Source organism: Lepus europaeus, chromosome 17 (assembly GCF_033115175.1).
Source record: "Lepus europaeus isolate LE1 chromosome 17, mLepTim1.pri, whole genome shotgun sequence".
NCBI classification, from domain to species: domain Eukaryota; kingdom Metazoa; phylum Chordata; class Mammalia; order Lagomorpha; family Leporidae; genus Lepus; species Lepus europaeus.
The window spans coordinates 60,654,136-60,673,222 of NC_084843.1; the positions used below are offsets into that span (position 1 = coordinate 60,654,136).

The 19,087-nt window shown below is 61.7% G+C and overlaps 1 protein-coding gene across 5 annotated transcripts in view; it reads left to right on the top strand.

Moving 5' to 3' along the window:
• CDH23 (cadherin related 23) overlaps positions 1-19,087 on the top strand; it is a 322,391-nt gene that overhangs the window by 205,347 nt on the left and 97,957 nt on the right. For all 5 annotated transcript variants that reach the window (XM_062214575.1, XM_062214574.1, XM_062214573.1 and 2 more), the window contains 7 exons: positions 866-993; positions 5,272-5,344; positions 7,165-7,281; positions 10,625-10,737; positions 11,702-11,809; positions 17,158-17,347; positions 17,577-17,722. In XM_062214575.1, the coding sequence (XP_062070559.1) occupies positions 866-993; positions 5,272-5,344; positions 7,165-7,281; positions 10,625-10,737; positions 11,702-11,809; positions 17,158-17,347; positions 17,577-17,722 (875 nt within the window). The remainder of the gene's footprint in view (positions 1-865; positions 994-5,271; positions 5,345-7,164; positions 7,282-10,624; positions 10,738-11,701; positions 11,810-17,157; positions 17,348-17,576; positions 17,723-19,087) is intronic.

A 19,087-nucleotide genomic window follows, 5' to 3' on the forward strand; every position in this document is an offset into this window, starting at 1 on the left:
AATCGTGGTGGTGCCCTTGCACCCCCATCCCAAGCCTAGGCCCCCTCCCACGACTTAGCCGGAACAGGACCCCGTGAGAGTTCCTGCAGGGGCAGTGGGGGAGGGGACCGTAGCAGGGACCCAGGCATCCCTGCGCTCCCTGCAAATGCTGCCTTGCCCGTTGGCGTTCTTCACCCTCCTCCGAGCAGAGCCCCGCAGGAGAGGAGGCCTGCAGCCCCTAGCCCGAGTCTCCCCAGGGCATCCACACCCTGCTCCAGGGGCCTTGGGGTGGGCAGGGAGGGTGTGGAGGGTCATGGAGGGGAGGAAGGGCAGAGCAGGCAACAGGAGAAATAGCTGGGGCCACAGGAGCCAGAGCAGGGACCCCATAGCCCCATGCTGGGCCCTGCACAGTGAACAGAGTGGGGGTGGCAAAGGGGTGGGGCTCAGGAGAACAAGGCGTGACCCTGTCCCCCGAGGAGCTTCTAGACCAAGTGGGGAAAGACATAAAGAAAAGGCCGGGTGAATGGGGGAGATGTGCAGACGGACAGACAGACAAGCAGGTGGTGGTGCCTCCCAGGGAGGGGCCTGGGCTCTGGATTCAGCCACACTGGGCTCCATTAAGTTCCTTTGGTGACCTATGAGTCTCTGAGCCTCTCTGAGCTTGGTTTCTCCATTACCACCGGCAGTCACAGCCCGGCGAGCTCAGCACAGCACCATCTGTGCACCTGGCTCCCCACCGTGAGGTCCACACGCAGGTGCAGGAGAGGACACCAGGGCAGAGCTGGCCTCAGCTGTGCCAGCCCCGGCCCCTGCCCAGACATTCCCCGGCGGACTGGGCTGCACATGAGAGGCCGCCTCCAGGGGTGCCATGTTCCTGTTGTTTCAGTGATCAGCGTGAGCCGGCCCCTGGATTACGAGCAGATACCCAATGGGCTCATCTATCTGACGGTCATGGCCAAGGATGCCGGGAACCCCCCCCTCAACAGCACCGTCCCGGTCATCATTGAGGTGTTCGTAAGTATCGGGGCTGCTGGCCTGGCCCTGCCAGAGTTGGGGTGGCGAGTGCCTCCCGGAGTGTCAGGGTCCTGCCTGGCCTGGGGGTGTGGTAGGATGCGGTGCCCCACATCCTCGGCTGTCCCCACAGTGACCTGGGCCTTGCCCCAGCTGCCACAACGAGGCTGCCTCCCAGCATGGAGAGGGAGGCTGTGGGCCCTGGAACTCAAGAATTGAGACAAGGGGCCCTGCTCTGACCTCGCCTGTGGTCCTCGGGACACCTCAGAGAGGAATGGGAGCTGAGATCTGGCCAGGAGGACACGGCACAGAGTCCCTCCTTCCTGGCCTCGCTCTGTGAGGGCGCAGGGAATGCTGGGAGGTCGTCTTCTCCCGCTCTCTCCTCCCTTCATTCTTCCTTCCTCTCCCCACTCCTCTGAGGCAGCCTGAAGCCCAGCCGCGGCTGGTGTGGCCTGAGTGGCGAGCAAACCCCGGCGCTTTCCATGTCTGGAGTGACCTCTGCACTGGTTCCCCTGCCACGTGCCACCCCCTCACTGATCTCAGGGATGCGGGGCGTGGGCTGACCACAGGGCAGACCCGGGACAAGACAAGCCCCAGCCTCCATCTGGGAGGGTGATCGGGTGATCTGGGAGGGGGATCGGGTGATCTGGGAGGGGGATCGGGTGTTGGTGAAGGTGTGGGGGCATCGCAGGCTCCCAGGAGATTAGGTCAGATGTCAGGTGAGGAGTCTGCTGAGATCTGATGTCAGCCAGGAAAGCTCGCCCCCGCCAGCCTGGCCGCCTGGCCTTCCCACACCAGGCTCTAACACACCTCATCCTCTCCCTGGAGGCCGACGCCCCAGAGCCAGCTCCCAAGTCGCAGGGTCCTTGCTGGGCAGGAGAGCTTGCGTACTTGCCGATCGGTGGAGCTTGACGCCGCGGCAGTGCCTCAGGGAGCCCTCCCAGCGGGCAGGTGGGAGCTGGATTTCAGGGTGGCCGGGAGGCCGAGGCTGTGCAGGCTCTGGGACAGCAAAGGGGCCACAGAATCAGCGACTTGCTCTGGAGCCAGTGTGTCTGACCCCAGGCGTCAGGGAGTGGCAGGGGACGAAGGACAGGGCAGACGAGAGTCACAGAAGTGGACAGACTTGCATCTGCCTGCCTCCAGATGCCAAGGGCGGTGCCCAAGGGTGGGAACGCCCTCCCTGCCAACCGTGACCTCTCCCTGACATTCCTCACCGTGTGGCCTGACCCTGCCCACAGCCCTCACATCCCCACAGCCTGGCCACACCCACACCACACCCCTGAGCACCTGCTCATCCCATTCAACCAGGCAGACAGAGAATCCCGTGTGCCAGGGGCAGTAGCAGGCCTGGGCGGGGCAGGGAGGGGGTGCAGGTGACTTTGAAGCCCGCTCCGTGCCCCGCGGAGGCTCAGCCTGGGAAGAGGCTGTGCTGCTGGAAGCCTACGGGCTAGAAACCGGGCTCTTCCTCCCTCTGTAGCCCTCTCTGAACCTCAGTCCCCTTACCTGGAAAACGGGGATAAACCTGACTCCTGCCTCGTGTTGTGAGGATGCAATGAGGCGGGGCAGGTGACCGCTGGCCGTCCATGCAGCCGTGTCCAGGCCGTCTCTCACGCCACAGGGAGTTGAAGAGCTCCTTCCAGGCCTTGGAGAGTAGACCAGGTCGGGAAATAAGCTGCAGGTCAGCGCAGCAGCCCAGGGCTGGGCCGGCGTCCCTGGCCAGGACATGAGAGCTTGCTGCAGTGAGCCAGGTGCTTGCACACTGCCCAGTCCCTTGTGGTCCCATTTTACAGATGAGGAAGCTGAGGCCCAGGGAGAGAACACAGCCGGCCCAGGGTCCCCTTCCTCACTTACTGATGGGATTTGACCCCTGGGTGGACATTGTTGCCAGCCCAGCCTTCCGTTGAGCACCTCGGTCACCCCCGTCCATGAGTGACAGACTTCCTTGTGCACAGAACTGCCTGGGCACATACCAGAGGGCACATTCTAAGCTGGCGGCTGGGAGGCCAGCCCGAGATGTCGCTTTTCTACCGAGCACCCGGGTGACGCCGACCATGCTGCTCAGGGGCCCCCACTTCGAGGAGATTGAATAAGGAGATTCTGAATCCCAGAGACTGTCCCCAGCCCCAGGTCCTGCCCAAGCTGCAGCTCAGACAGGACAGGAACCTGAGCAGGGGCCAGAGCAAGTCCCAGTAGCCCGCAGCTCCCCTCCCTGGACTGGAGAATCCCCGTGGGCAGGGGTGGGTAGGAGCCAGGGCCCCCACACCCTGGAAAGGGACGCCATCGCCACGAGCCCTCAGCACTGCCATGCGGGTCAGCAGGGGCCCTACGCATCTTCTGTCCCTCCCCTGGCCAGCCCGGCCCTCTGGCGGCAGAAGGCTGTGGCAGCCAGACCAGGTACGGCCGTGGCTGGGGGTGAACTCATCTCTGGACAGCGCAGTCACTCATGTCTAAGGACCACACTTGAAAAGGTCACCGCCTTCAGGTTGATTTTGCACGTGGGTGGTTTTTAAGTAGCTGTCACTTGGCGCAGCTGCCTCCTCCCTGCAGCCCCGGCGGGGGAAGCCGTGGACCGGTGCGGTGTGGGCTGCAGGAGGTGGCAAATGGCGGCGTGTACTGGACAGGGCGTGGGTGGGGAGAGGCAGATCGCAGCCAGCCACCGGCGGGCGCCATGGGGCTCCGGCGAGCCCAGCCAGGTGACTCCTTTCGATCCGCTGCTTGTTGGTTTTTAATAAAGAAGTCAAACTCGGTTTGTAGATTTCTCATTAGGGGACAATAAGCTTTTGTAGAGGGAGCCGCTGAATTAGAACTAATAGCGAATGCAGTGCCAGGATCCGGGGAAATATCACCGCTAATAAGTTTCTGCCTCGTGCTCTGTCGCTGACATTCTCGGCGCCGCTTCGCGCAGCTGAACAGAAGCTCGGATGTGTGTGCATGTGGGGAGCACGGCCAGGCCGGGGCGGGACGTGCCCAGGGGCATGGGACATCAGCCGTGTGGGCAGAGGGACCGGTCAGCACGGGTCCCGGGCACTCAGAGCCAGAGGCCAAGAAGAGCTTTCCTGCCGGGTGCCCAGCACCCAGCAACCTTCTCTGCAGTCCCCAGGGTGGGCAGCCAGCTCGCATGCCTCTGTCTCTGTCACGTTGCTCAGCCAGGGGGCCTTGATACAGGATCCTGCCCCACAGCGAGGCCCCCGTTCTGTGAGGTGAAACCCTCAGAGTGGGATCCACTGAAGACCGCAGCATCAAACCCCCAGGGTCTCTAGTTCTGCACTGGGCTCTTGGAGCCCGGGGGAGACTCAGGAAAGACTCAAGAGAGCCAGGGAGGCTTCCTGGAAGAGGGGGCTGGGATGAGTTCTTTTTGTCTGTTGATTGGTTTGTTTAAAGCTTTATTTATTTGAAAGAGAGAGAGAGAGAGAGAGAGAGACCTTCCTTGTGCTGGTTCATTCCCCAATAGCCACAACACCTGGGGCTGGGCCAAGCTGAAGCCAGGAGCCAGGAACTCCATCTTGCTCTCGCCTCTGGGTGACAGGAACTCAAGCAGTTGAGCCATCACCTGCTGCCCTCCCAGCTGTGTGTGTGTAGGGAGCTGGATCAGAAGTGAGGCAGTCAGGGCTCGAACCAGGCACACTGACAGAGGCACTGGTGTCCCTAGCAGTGGCTCAATCCATTGTGCCCCAACTCCCCCCCCCACCCCAGGAGAGCTTCCTGCCGAGTGGTTAAGGATGAGGGTTTCAAAGGCAGGAACGCCTCCTCTGATTGGAGAGCAGCATCGGGGGACCCCCCCCCCGCCTGTGACAGCCCCTGGGCAGTGCCACGCCCTGGCCTGGCGAGGGCGGGGCCAGAGGAGGGAGCCCTTCTGAGAGGGTGGCTGGGTCTCAGGCCAGGGTTGCCAGGAAGGGGCTGCCTCTGCGGATGTCTGAGTCAGGGTGCTCCTGTGTTCTATGAGGTTTTCCAGAAACATCCAGCATCCTCACAGCTGAACGGGGAGGGCAGGTCCAAGCGGGCACCCTGGCATGGGGCCGATGAGCAGAGGGTAGGAGTAGAGGAAGCCTGGAGCTCACGGGGACACGGGAGAGCAGGGGCGTGGGCAACCCCACTGTCGCCTTCAGTCGGCAGCTTCTGTCCCTCAGCGTCCCTTCCTGTGCCTGCGTGCTTCCCCAGAGCCAGTCCTGCCTCCTTGAACCACGGCCCAGCAGGGGGACAGCTGACCCCTTGTGACGCCGGCCTCGGGCAGCTGGCCGGCGTGGCACCAGCCTGCTCCTGAGCCTGTCTGTCTGCTTGCAGGATGAGAACGACAACCCGCCCACCTTCAGCAAGCCCGCCTACTTCGTCTCCGTGGTGGAGAACATCATGGCAGGTAGGTCCCTGCCGTGCAGACGCGGGGTGGCCCCGGCAGGCTTCTGTGACGAACCAGGGGCCATGGGGGCAGCCACCGCTCTTTGCAGACACAGGCCCTGCTCTCCCGCAGCGGCCATCTTGCAGGCGGGGAAGGACCGCTGGTTGGTGAAGCCCTGTGGGTTGAGCAGGTGCAGAGGCCCCGGGACCACAACTCAGGACAGGAGGGGCCTTAAAGGAAGACCTTGTCTCTGTGTGAGGATGAGATTGGGAGACTCATCCCCAGGCCGCACCTCTGCTGGCTGCTCCACACCCAGACTCTGGGGGGTCTGCTCCATCCTCGGGGCAGCTTCGTCCTTACAGCCAGACTCACCTGGCCTAGTGGGAGAACACCCCTGTCAGGGACAGCTGCGGCAGGTGGAGGAGCCACGGACAGCTGGAGCTGGGGACAGCCGGAGCCAGGGACAGCCGGAGCCAGGGACAACCAGAGTCAGGTCAGCCTGAGCCACTGACAGCCAGAGCCGGAGACCACCAGAACCACAGACAGCCAGAGCCAGGGACAGCCGGAGCCAGGGAGAGCTGGAGCCAGAGACAGCCAGAGCTGGGACAGCTGAAGCCAGGGACAGCCAGAGCCGGAGACCACCAGAACCAGACAACAGGAATCTGGACAGCCGGAGCCAGGGACAGCCAGAGCCAGGGACAGCCGGAGCCAGGGACAGCCGGAGCCAGGGACAGCCGGAGCCAGGGAGAGCTGGAGCCAGAGACAGCCAGAGCCGGAGACCACCAGAACCAGACAACAGGAATCTGGACAGCCGGAGCCAGGGAGAGCTGGAGCCAGAGACAGCCAGAGCTGGGACAGCCGGAGCCAGGGACAGCCAGAGTCTGGACAGCCGAAGCCAGGGATAGCCAGAGCAGGGATAGCTGGAACCAGGGACAGCCGGAGCCAGGACAGCTGCAGGAAGTATCAGGACAGCTGGAGGCCAGGACAGCTGTCGTTGTTAACAGTAGGGTCAGGGGACACCAGGAGTCAGTGTCAACTGGAGTTAGAGGACACTGGGAATCAGGGGACACCAGGAGTCAGGGACAGCTGGAGCCAGTGTCAGCCAGAGACCAAGTGGCCTCCCAACACCATGCACCCTCCTAGGTGCTGTCTGCCTGGTGGAAGGCACAGTGGCAACCCGTAGTGCTACAGCTAGTGACAGCCAAGTGTGGCTCGCGCTGTACCCTGCACGCTCCCAGCAGCCCTGCCGTGGTGTTGGACCCATTGGCGGGGGAGGAAGCTGAGGCTGAAAAGACCCTAGGAGCCCGGACGCTGAGCCCCTTCCTACCCCACCCGTGCTGGCAGTGGGGTGGCAGGAGGGGGCTGTAGCCACAAGCCCTGGGGGCCACAGCCTGGGGACAAGCCACTCTCAGATCTGCCGAGGGCAGCAGACATAGCTGAACCCTGGGACTGGGATGTCGTAGCAATGGAAATGCAGGTTCACCTGGATGCTAAAACCCTAACAAAAGAGAGTGAAAGCAGGCGGGGACTGGCCTCAGTAAACACAGAATCCCTGCACACGGGGCCTCACTGCTTTGACTCCGTCCCAGGCGGGTCAGGCCGAGTGCACACAGCGCGGTGGCCAGGAGGCCGGGACGAGCAGGAGAGGAAGGGGCCCCCGTCCAGTGGAGCCTTGTCTGCCGCAGCCCAGGGCTCTGCTGAGCCGCTGTCATGCCTGGGACCCCCCAGCAGGTGGCCTCCCCGCCTGCCCCAGGGCCGGTCACTTGGAGGTTCCCAGTGCTGGGGCCCGGGGCTGTGGGTCCAGGGTGAGCAGCCGCCACCCCGCCTTTGTGTCCCGGAAGGAGCCACGGTGCTGTTCCTGAACGCCACGGACCTGGACCGCTCCCGCGAGTACGGCCAGGAGTCCATCATCTACTCCTTGGAGGGCTCCACCCAGTTCCGGATCAACGCCCGCTCTGGTGAGCCCCCCAGGCCAGGGCTGCACCCCAGGCTGACTCCCCACACCGTCCCGGACTGACCTCGGGGCCAGGTCCCCTCCCTGTCTGTTTGGAGCAAGCCAGCTGCAAGCACCCTGCTTGGTTGCTACATGGGGTCCTTGATCTCCCCAGTGTGCCCCTCCCACCACAGTGCCTGCAGGAAGGGGGCCCTCCCGCGTTAAGACGCTGCCCCATCCCCTTTGTTCAAGCCCTCGGGTCCCCCTCTCAGCCCTGACCTCGAGATCCTCCCCTCACATCATCACGTGCCTCAGTTTCCCTGCCTGCAAACTGCACGAGAGGCTGTGGTGGGGACCAGACGGGCTTCGAATGGTGCCTGGGATGTTACTGTCACTGTCCCTTCTGCTCACTGACAAGGCCCCCACCGCAGCTCCCGGTTCAGCCGCACCAGCCTCCTCCTCCTCTCTCCACGGCCCCTCCAGCTTTCTCTCCTCCTTGAAGCCAGGCGGGGAGCAGAAAGAAGCAGGGGAAAATCCCAGGCTTTCCCGCCAGCCCTGGGAGGGACCCGGGAGCCTGTGTACCCGCTCACTCATGGCTCATTCAGAAACCGCCGGGCCTGCTCGGAGCCGGGGCTGTGCTAAGTGCTGGGGTCCAGGAAGGGGGGGAAGTCCTGGCCCTTGGGGGCTGGGCCAGGCCAGCTCTGCGGACATGCAAGGTGCCCCATTTCCAAGCACCCATTTCTGGGTGCAATAAGGAACCCCAGACACCCAACAGGTTACGCCTGAGATAGGCAGATGTTCAAGGGATGGCCTCCCTGGGGCGGGCAGGGCACAGACCCCAGCCCCACCTTGTGCCGGGAGGAGTTTATAGGCCAGGCCTGGAAGTGACGTCCATCACCTCTGCCCACATCCCATTGGTTGAACCAAGCACTCGCCCTGCCCAGATGCCAGAAAGACCCTGGGGAACAGAGTCCCTGCCTAGCAGTCCCAGTCGCACTGTCGTTCCTCCCTGGAAGGGACGCTGGCCCTGCTGGCCACACGTGGTCAGCACAGCAGGGCATTGGGTCTTCCTGTTACCCACACTTCCCAGGTCGGTGTTGGCTCCCATCCCTCTTGGAAGCTCGGGGAACTGATGGCTGGCACTGATCCAGGGAGTGGAGGACCTGGGGACAGGTGTCTGGCGCAGTGGCTGCCACCGCTGGGGACACCCACATCCCATACCAGAGTCCTCTGCTGACCCAGCTTCCTGCTGCTGAGCACCCCAGGGGCAGCAGGTGATGGCCCGGGTGCTTGGGTGCCTGCCACCCACACGGGAGACCCAGGTGGAGTTCCAGGCTCCTGGCTTTGACCCAACCCAGCCTGGCTGTTGCGAGCCTTTGAGGAGCGAACCAGCGAATCGAAGACCCATCTCTGCCTTTCTCATGAAAATGTTTTCAAACGTGAGCCCGCGGACTTCTCAGAGCAGTCCTGTGAGACAGGGCCAGCCTGAGCCTCCCCTGCCGCCCCCCTCGCTTCTCCAGGGGCCCCCGGCCGGGGTTGGTCGCAGGGTCCACAGCCCCAGCTCCCCTCCATGAATTTGCACAACCTCCGTGTTCTTCAAACCAACTCTGGATGATTTATCCTGCCCACACAATGCAAATGTGGCATAAGTAGGTGTTAGCCCGTGTCGTTCAGGGCACCGGATGGACACCAGTATAAATGTGGTCTTTTCCGCACCTTTCCAGCGCATGGCTGGTTGAGTCTGAGGATGCAACTCATGGATCCGGTGGGCTCACTGCATCGTTAATTCTAGCAATTAATAATTAATTATTGTTAATAAATACGGAGTGCTGCACGCTCTGACTGCCATGGTCTCGCTTCCTCCCCTCTGGGAGGCAGGGACCAGACGAGGAAAACGAGGCACAAGACAGGCTAAGGCCCCGAGTGAGGACTCCCAGGGCCTGAGCTTGTGACGCCAGAGCCCGGATGTCGCGACCCTGCAGGTAGACCCTCCACCCCCACCCCACGCCCCCAGGGGCACAGTGGCCAGCTGGCCTTTCGGCACTGGGGCTGTGTTGACCACAGGCCATTTCTTGCTGCCTTAACACAGCTCCTTCAGCTCCCAAGGCGTAAGCGTCTCCCTCTGAGCCCCTTGGGCAAATTAGCCAGGCCTGCGCCACAAAGGTGGCCTTAATTGGATCTAATTTCCCAGACTGAAGAGGCCATCTATCACGCCGACAAGTTCGTGTTTTAAACTTTTTAGAGATTAATTTCTTCCTCGCCCTGCCAATTAATTGACAGCACGCCGGCTGGGATTGGGGCTCGGCCGGGCAAGGCTTTGCTGGTCTCCATTCCCAGCCTCAGCTTCTCCATAACCTTATTCCACACCCCCAACTCCCCATGGAAGAGGAGCAGCCGGGACTCGAACTGGCGCCCATACGGAGTGCCGGAACTGCAGGCGGTACGCCACAGCGCTGGCCCCTTAAGTGTTTATATTTAACAATAACTTGTTTATACACATCAAAAAATTCAAGGCAATATAATTATGCTACTTACAAGGTAATTAGGAAATTAGTATATAACTGTTCATTCTTTTATTTATGTATTTATTTATTTAGAAAGCAGAGTGACAGAGAGAAAAAGTCTTCCATTTGCTGGTTCCCTCTGCAAATGGCCTCAACAGCCAGGGCTGGGCCAGGCCAAAACCAGCCTAGAACTCCATGTGGGTCTCCACGTGGGTGGCAGGGGCCCTCACTGCTGCCTCCCGGGGTGCGTCGGCAGGGAGCCGGGTTGGAAGCAGAGCGGCGGGGACGCTCCGGTGTGGGATGCTGATGTCGGCAGTGACCACGTAACCCGCTGTGCCACACGCCAGCCGCCCGACTGCTCGTTCTCCAGGCACCGGGGGTGGAACTGTCCACTACTCGTCACATACCACATGCATGTGAAACACTCGGGGTCCTGCTTGCCTGTCCTTGTACAGGGGGGCTTCCAAAAGTCTGGAAATGGGCTTCAAAGGTGACTCTCCTTTGGTGCAGAGGGCCTGAAACAGCCCAGCTTTTGCCCACATGCATTTCCACAGCCTTTGCAAGGCCCTCGTTTTCCCGTGGGTGAACACACAGGGCCCAGGCTGTCCCCAGACCTCCACCCTGTGGACTAAATGAGCTCCACATGGCCGGGGAAACTGAAGCCCACAGGATATGGGCGACAAGGACACTGTCAGAAGTCCCTGCCCCGGGCACCAGCCTCGGTGTCTCCATGCCCACCGCTCCCTCCTGGGCATGGGGTCCCGTCGCCCCTCGCATGGGTGCCCCCGTCCTTCTGTGAGCACGGCGGCTCACTGACGTCTCTCTCGCACCTCCCCTGGCCCACCTAACCCCCACCCCCCACAGGTGAGATCACCACCACATCTCTGCTGGACCGGGAAGTCAAGTCTGAGTACATCCTCATTGTCCGCGCCGTGGACGGGGGCGTGGGCCACAACCAGAAGACGGGCATCGCCACTGTGAGCACCCCTCCCCCTGTCAGCCTGCAGCTCCCCAGCCCGTCCTGTCCTCGGGTTGCCTCCCTGAGGCCTCTGTCCTGGGCCAGCGGGAGGCAATGTGAGAGGGGAGTGGGGTGGCAGTGCCAGTCCCTCACCAGCAGAGGGCAGCGCTGGGCCACAGCAGCGGTGGGAAAGCACAACCCAGGCACCTGGGCCTCCGTGTGGGAGGAGCCAGTGGCATATTTCCTCTGCGGCCCCCAAAAGGCCAGCCAGGCAGGGTGCAGGAGACACAAGCCCCACAGGCCCCTTCCTCGTGTGGCACCTGCCAAGAACCAGAAACCAGCATTCCTGGCACACAGGGAGCTCGGAGAAGGAAGTGGGGCTCTAGAGGGTCCCAGGGGACTTGTAGCCACCCCAGCCCTCTCCGACCTGCGTAGCAGAGGGCAGGGATACTCCTCTCTCCAGCCTCTGTGGCCAAGGAAGAGGAGGACCAGCCAGCCGCCCACTCTGTCACCCGCCTTGCTTTCTCCGGCTCTCCCTGGGCACCCCCTGCTGGCAGCTGCCCCCCCCCCCCCCCATCCCTGTCCGGCCAGATTTGGCTGGGACTCAGAAGAAAACCCCCAGTGCCCTCCCCAGCCAGGGAGGCCCCTGCTGATAGCGACCAGAGCCCTAGCAATAATTTACCTGGTGGCAGGTGAGCAGGAAAATTGCTTGGCTTGTAGCTGAGATGGGGAAGCTCAAGGGGGTCTCAGACCCCCACCCTGCCAGTTGGGGGGGGGGGGCAGGGGAGTCACAGCCAGGACTTCAGAGCCCATCTGATCTGTTCCTCTCCCTCCCTAAAGGAGCCTGGCTGCCTCTTGGCCGCCAGGACCCAGGCCCTGGGCGAGGTTCCCACGGTGTGGGGAGCTGGTGGAATTAAGGCAGTGGGCCTCGCCCTGGCCCATCTCTGGGAATGCATCCCACAGCGCCCCTTGTGGCTCTGCAGGTGAACATCACCCTCCTGGACATCAATGACAACCACCCCACCTGGAAGGACGCCCCCTACTACATCAACCTGGTGGAGATGACGCCGCCAGACTCAGACGTGACCACGGTAGGTGGCGGATGGCTTTGTGTGCAGGAAGGACTTTGGTGGGGTGGGAGGTGGAGCCACAGCTGCAGGGCGCCCAGGACGGGGAACCTCGTCCTCCACGGGGCTCTGAGGAGCGCACTGCTGAGCCACCTACCTCTGTCCTCATGGGGAGGCCCGTCCCGCCACGTGTGGCCCTGCTGCCACCCAGCCAGCCTGCGGCGCATTTGAGCCCTGACGGCATGTGGTAGCACCAACACACTGGAGAGCCCGGACCAACAGGCACCGCGCGAGGGCTTCCCACGGGTTCTCTCCCATCCTCATCGTGCTCTCGCGGGCAGATGGCACCTGTCCCACTCACCCTAGAAGAAATCACTTGGGGTTTGGGGTTGTCCCAAAGTGCCAGGGCTGGAAAGAGGTGTTGCTGGGACTTGAACACTGGTCTTTTTTCCCCTTAAGATTTTTTTTTTTTGCAATGTAGTGTTAGAGAGAGAGATCTTCCATCTGCAGGTTCACTCCCCAAATGGCCACAACGGCCAGGGCTCAGCCAGGTCAAAGCCAGGAGTGGAACTCCACCTGGGTCTCCCATGTGGGTGGCAAGGATCCAAGCATTTGGGTCATTCTCTGTTCCATTCTCAGGTCATTAGCAGGGAGCTAGATTGGGAGTGGAGCAGCCGGGACTCAAACCGGTGCCCATATGGGATGCCAGAGTCCCAGGCAGCGGCTTTACCAGCTGCATCACATGCCATCCCCGGAGCTGGCTGAGGTGGTACCCTGGCAGGTGGCCCTGGTTCTGAGGGACTGAGAATCAGGTGAGGTGGGAGGAGGAACCCAGCCCTCCAGGAAGGCTACCCCATGGGCCCAGGCAGCCTCGGCCGCTCCCTCATCACACATGCCTGGTAGGGACCAGGGCCACCCAGGAGGAAGGACAAGGACAGAGGGAGGCCAGCCGCCACACAGTCCTGCCCGCCTCTCCACATGGAGCTCAGCCAGTGCATGGGTTTAACCCCTCCTGGAGGTCCCAGTGCAGTACGGCAGGGATGAGGGTCCTGGGACCTACCATTTCCAAAGCCCCAGGTGGCCGGATGCCTTCCAGACCACCAGCAGCTCCAGAGACCACAGTGCTGGGCCGTCTGCCTGCCGCTCTGGGGCTCCGGGGCGCGCTGGCTGTCTCTGCTGCCACCTGGTGGGCACTTGGGTACTGGCACTGGACAACCTTCTTCCCACTCCCAACAGGGACCCCAAGAGCTGGGGCTTGACGCCCACCTCTGAACCCCTGCTCAACTCTTTTCCATGCTCTTTCCTGTGTTTCTAAAAAATTCTTCACAAAGGGAATTGAAAGGCAGGTAAAGGATGTGGTTCCAGGAGGGAGTGGCTCCATGGGACACCAATCAGAGATGCCTTTATCAGAGAGCCCACCTGCCATTGCCAGGTGGGATCTGCACCTGGCCGTGGGCGTGTCCCAGCTCCGGCCCCTGGTGGTCTTCTCCAGGTCTCCCGCCTCCCCCATGTCCTGAGCCATGGGCAAGTACAGACAGCGAGCCAGTGCCTGCTCCCCAGGGCCCACTCGCTATGCAGGTGTTCTCCACAAGCCTTCCGTGAGCACCTACTGTGTGCAGCCCTGTGCTTGCAGAACAGGGATATAGGGAACAACTGTGCCCCCACCTGCCTTCAGGGGGTGTCATGCCATGGTGTGCTCAGACCCCAGGGCTCCTGTCTCGACAGAGGAAGAGCCAGGGTCCTCAGCAGAACCTCACAGCCCACGGAGGCTGCACCGTGCCTGCCTCTAGGCAGGCCGATATGTGAGCACCCTGCGGACGGGGCAGGCACGAGGCTGGGGCACTCGCCTCTCAGCACCCATGGTAGTATCTGACACCCTGAAGTTTAGAAGAAAGAGCAAAATCAGAGTGAACACTTGGTATATTAAAGTTACCGACCATGAGACAGCAGCTTTAGTAATGGTAAGAATTTCCTCATCTGAGGACCAACAGTGTCTAGAATTTCTAGAATTCTTGAGAATTTTCTAGAATTCTCTGAAACTCCCAATTACACTTGATAATTGCCAGGAAATCATTACATAAATCAAGTTTGTCATGGCAAAATAGTTTCAAAGGGAGCAGTCGTAAAAATTCAGATTTTACAGCTGTGCACGTATGCCTGTGCACATATGAAGGTACTTCAAAAAGTTCATGGAAATGGAACTAAAACCTAAGTTTATTTTGCTGCAAATAATTCTTGAAAGCCGTGAATAATTTTTCATGATACACATTTCCCTGTACTCTTTGAAGACCCCTTATGTGCATGGATTCAAAATATTTTTGCACCAAGATAAATTTTATCTTTTGATCCCATTTTCTGTGAACTTTTAGAAAATCCCTCAAGTTTTATACATACATCTGGGGTCTATTTTATTACCTTTCAGGACACCCAGGGTGAGGCAGGGGCTGTGCCTGGGTGTGGGGAGTGGAGGGATGGCGACCCCTGGTGACATCAAAGAGAAGGTGACGGTCAAACAGGGACTGGCCTACCCCCGACTCATCCCACACACCACATGCATGCGTGCACACACATACACACAGACATGCACACACATGTAGATAGACGTGCACACGCATGCGCACACATCCAGACGTGTGCACACATGTACGCACATACATGTGCACAGGCATGCGCACACAAACACAAGACATGCACGCATGTGCAGACATGTGCGCGATGCATACCTGCACACAGGCACACGTAGGCGCACACCAATACTGGCCTTTCTGTTTCCTGCACCCACAGAACTCTTTCCCACCTTGGAGCCCGCGTGAGCTCTTCTTCCTCCACTGCTGACCCCTGCCCTTCCGCTTGGCTCCTCCTCCTCCATCTATGCCAGCTGAAAACACTGCCTCCTTCAGAGAGGCCCCCGTGTGTCCCCCCCGTGTGTCCCCTTCCTGGCCGGGCCAAGCCTGTGCATAGTTGTCAACTGGGTCTCTTGCTCATTAAGAGGCAAATAACTTAGGAATGAAGCGGCAGTGAAGGTGCAAACCACACAGGAGTTGTGGTTGGGTGTGTGCGGCCTGTGGCTGGCGTGCACGCTCCCGTCATCCGCCTCCCCCGCTAGCGTCTCACCCGTTGGGCTTAGCCATGACGCCCTGCCTGGCCTAGTGAGGCCGCCTGTGGGTGTTCAGAATCCGGGTGAATATCTGACTGCCCCTCCTTCCTGTCAGACCCCAGCCCTGGACTCTCCCCAGGGCCCCCTGGAGCAGGTGCTGGCTGTGGGCCCTGGGCCCCAGGCAGTAGCAGTTTGCAGAGAACTGTGTGCGGCCGAGCCAGCCTGTGCCCCCCACCCTGTGTGCTGTACTTCAGGGTTCCCTGTGGGGGTGGGGGCATGGCTGGGCACGTGGGCGCCGCCAGGGCAGCGTCTCTGTGAGTGAGGTGGTGGCCCACCCCCCCACCGGCCTCTGCAGCCCTCTTCAAGGACCTGGCTGATGGGCATTGATTTAGAGCCTTTCAAAGCCCTCCAGCAAAATAAAGGAGTGGGGCGAGGGAGAGAATTATTCCCCGTCAGGCCGGGAGAAAAATGGTGCGCGTGGAATGGGAACTAAATGAGCAAAAGTGGGGAGATCCGACAAAATCGCCCAGCAGGGAGCCTGCAGGAGGGGCCGCAGCCCACAGCCCAGGGAGGGGCCAGGAGGCCAGACACCAGCGTCCCCGCCCTGGGGCAGCCGCTCGAGCTTCCTCTGGTGTGGCGGGGGCGAGGGAAGCGGCCATCACCTGCTGGCCTGGGGCAGCCCTTGTCACTGCTCCATGCCTCAGTTTCCTCAGGCAGAGGCCAGTGACAAAATCCCTTCCTGGTCTCCCTGGAGGGAGATGTGTGTGGAGCCGCCAGTCCCATGGGTGCTGATTTTGCCCGGCTTGATCAGGCCCAGAGTGCCTAGGAGCCCTGGGCCTGTTCCCAACACGGGAGCGAGCGGGGACCCCAAGGCCTCATGCCTGCGCCACATCAGTGCTGCAAGGCTGGGAAGGCAGGGGCTGCCCCCACCCCTCTGTGACACAAGAAGCCTTGGTGGTGCAGGGGCGGCCCCTGTGTCAGCCCCTCTGCCTGGGCCAGGGGCTGGGGACAGCCGGGAGCGCTCTGCCAGGCGCCCATCTGTCTGTTCTGGTCTGGTGGCTCCAGAGACACTTCCAGCCAGGCCAAAGGCAGGGGAGGGACCGATTCTGCCGCTGAAGCACAAAGCCCCAGGACTGAGTGAGATGGAGGGCACGCGGGCCGAGCGTCCGCAGTCAAGGACGCGCTGTCCTCCCGCTGGACGGTGTCCATGGCGCCTGGCCCTCGCCCTTCGGTCCATCACACAAGGTTAGGTTAGGACAGCGCTGAGCACCGATCCCTTTGTGGGGCGGGGCCTTGGACATGGGACCACAGGTGGGCTGGGGAGCGAAGGTGCCCGCCCCTTGCCCTTGTCAGGTGGTACTGCCCGCTCCTCCTCAAGCCCCACCCACCCCGAGCCCAGGACCGTCCCAACCTGCTGGGTCCCGTCCTCCAAATCAGTCCCCAGCCCTTGGCTCCCCCCGCTGTGTGCGTCACTCCTGGTGTCACAGGAGCCCAGGCCTCTGTCAATCACCCACAGGCAGAAGCAGCAAAGGACATACGCAGAGGGTTGGGATGAGCAACCACTTCCCAAAATCCAGGCAGGGTTACAAACCCTTCCAAAGGCCCTGCCTGGGGCACAGACTCCCCACTGCCTATTCTCGGGAGCCTCACGGTCACAGACCCGCTGGAGCCCCCTGCTGCCCCCCAGCACCCTGTGTGTCCAGACAGGAAGGACTCAGGAATGTGCCGGCAGAGTGGCCGCTGGCTGCCAGTGTGGGTTCTGGGAGGACCCAGAGCTGGGGTAGAAAGCCTCCTCTTCCACTTCCTGGCTTTGAAACCTTGGGGGCCTCATTGTGCCCCATCTGTGAAACGGGCGTAATATAGACACCTGCAGTATGAGGACAGGGCCTGCTGCACACAGGTGTGTGCTGGGTGCTGGCAAGTGCCTCAGCTGGTCCTCACACCTTGAGGCAGGGTCTCCACTCTCACCTCTACAGCCCTGGAGGCCCAAGGGGGAAAGGCACTCACCTAAGGTCAAAGGTGGCAGATGAAGAAGCTGGAGAGCCCCAGACTTCCGCTGTGGGTCGAGCTCTACACCCCACTACTCCCAGCCTGGCTCAGAACCCCCTACCAGGGCCTACAAGGATCCCTTTGCCTGGGCTGGAGCCACAATGCCCACCCCTCGCAGGCACCAGGGTGTGAGCTCAGACAACCCCAGGCAGACACAGAGGCCGCCTCCCTGGGCTGGACTCACGGCAGGGGTCTCTCCTCTCCTCCCCTCCCCGCTCTGGGGCAGGTGGTGGCCGTGGACCCAGACCTGGGCGAGAACGGCACCCTGGTGTACAGCATCCAGCCGCCCAACAAGTTCTACAGCCTCAACAGCACCACGGGCAAGATCCGCACCACGCACGTCATGCTGGACCGGGAGAACCCGGACCCCGAGGAGGCGGAGCTCATGCGCCGGATTATCGTCTCCGTCACCGACTGTACGGACGCGCCCACCGGCCAGCCCCCGGGGACGGGGCCCTGGGGCTCCCTGGGGCTGGGCGGGGAGTGATGTGTGGCCCACTAGTGACCCCCCACAGCACCCCCAGAGCAGGTGAAGGGGCCATGGGGTGCAAGGCCTGGCCCCTGTGTGTCCCACAGGGACCGTGGGGCTGAAGGGACACCGGAGCTGCTGCCCTCTCCTGACTTCCATCTCTCCCCCTCCCGCAGGCGGCAGACCCCCTCTGAGGGCCACCAGCAGTGCCACAGTGTTTGTGAACCTCCTGGACCTCAACGACAATGACCCCACCTTTCAGAACCTGCCCTTTGTGGCCGAGGTCCTGGAGGGCACCCCCGCCGGGGTCTCTGTCTACCAAGTGAGTCTCCTGCCCCCAGCCTCCCAGGCAACAGGTGGGCAGTGGGCACTCAGCCCCATGCAGTGGGCAGGACAGGGGGTGCCAACCATGAACATCACACAGTAAGTGAGCTGCTCCAGGCTTTCAGAGCTGGTACTGCAAGTGACTGGCAGTGGCTGAGGTGGCTGGGAAGGCTTCCTGGAGGAGGAGGGCCTATAGCTTGGACTTGGAAGACAGGAGGTCTAGGTGAGGTGGCAGGAAAGCTGTGGGGAAAGGGGAAAGAGGCCAAGTCAGAGAGTTCTCGTCTCCTAACTATGAAGGTCTAGCCTCAGACCCTTCCATGCCCCAAACCAGAGGGGGTTCTAGAACACAAAGATGAGGTAGCCTAGACCCTTAGGCAGGTGTCCCTTCCCCCATGCCCTCCCGTGAGCCCTGGGCAGCTCTGTGCAGGGCTGGGACTCTGCCCTGAGTTCTAGGAGGCTTTGTCCAAGAAGATAGCCTGCCCTGGGTCTCATACCACCGTCCCAGTGTGGGAGGCCCTGAAGGTGCTGATGCCCCAGCAGGAGGCCACCCACGAGGCCGCCCCCTTGGTACGCGCATGGGCTTTGGAATATGTGGTCCCACTGTGCACTGTGTGTCTTGGCACCTCAGTGGTCTTGCCTATGAAATGGAGACAGCAGGAGCACCTACCCGGCCGCACTGCAGGTATTCAGCCAGACACCCCCGCAAAGCAAGTTGGGGCTCAGCCCGCAGGAACGCACGCAGCCCTTGTGTTCGTTACACGTCTCACCGGGGGCTGTCCTGGAGAGAGCAGCACCGGGCCAGCTGGGCCCCATTGGAAGCACACAGGAATGCACCCGGACCGGACGCCAGGGGGGTGACCCAGGGCTGCATCCTCAGAGGTTCTTGGTGTGCTCTGACCACTCCCAGCCCCCAGCAGGGGGAGCTGCAGCCCCAGGAACAGCAGCCCTGTTCCCAAGAGTCCCCAGAGGAGAGGGTGTGGGGACGGGCCAGCCTGGGAGCCTGAGACCCAGCTCTCAGCAGAGGAGGGAGTCACCCACCAGCCCACCTGCTGAATTCACAGGGAAGGGCCCAGGCTCTCGGGAGGCGGTGGGAGGAGCTGGGAGGCCATTTGCAGATAGAGGAAGGGGCTTCCCACGGGAGCTATGGGGCTCCTTGGTCACCCCAGGACCTCCACTAGCAAAGATTTCTGCTGGGAGTCCCAGGCTCCTGGCTTCAGCTTGGCCCAGCACTGACTGCTGCAAGCACTTGGAGAGTGAACTAGTGGATGGAGGAGCTCCCTCCCTCCCTCCCTCCCTGCCTGCCTCTCTCCCTCTTTCCCCCTCTCTTTCTCTCCCTGCATTTCAAGCAGATGAAAACCAAGAA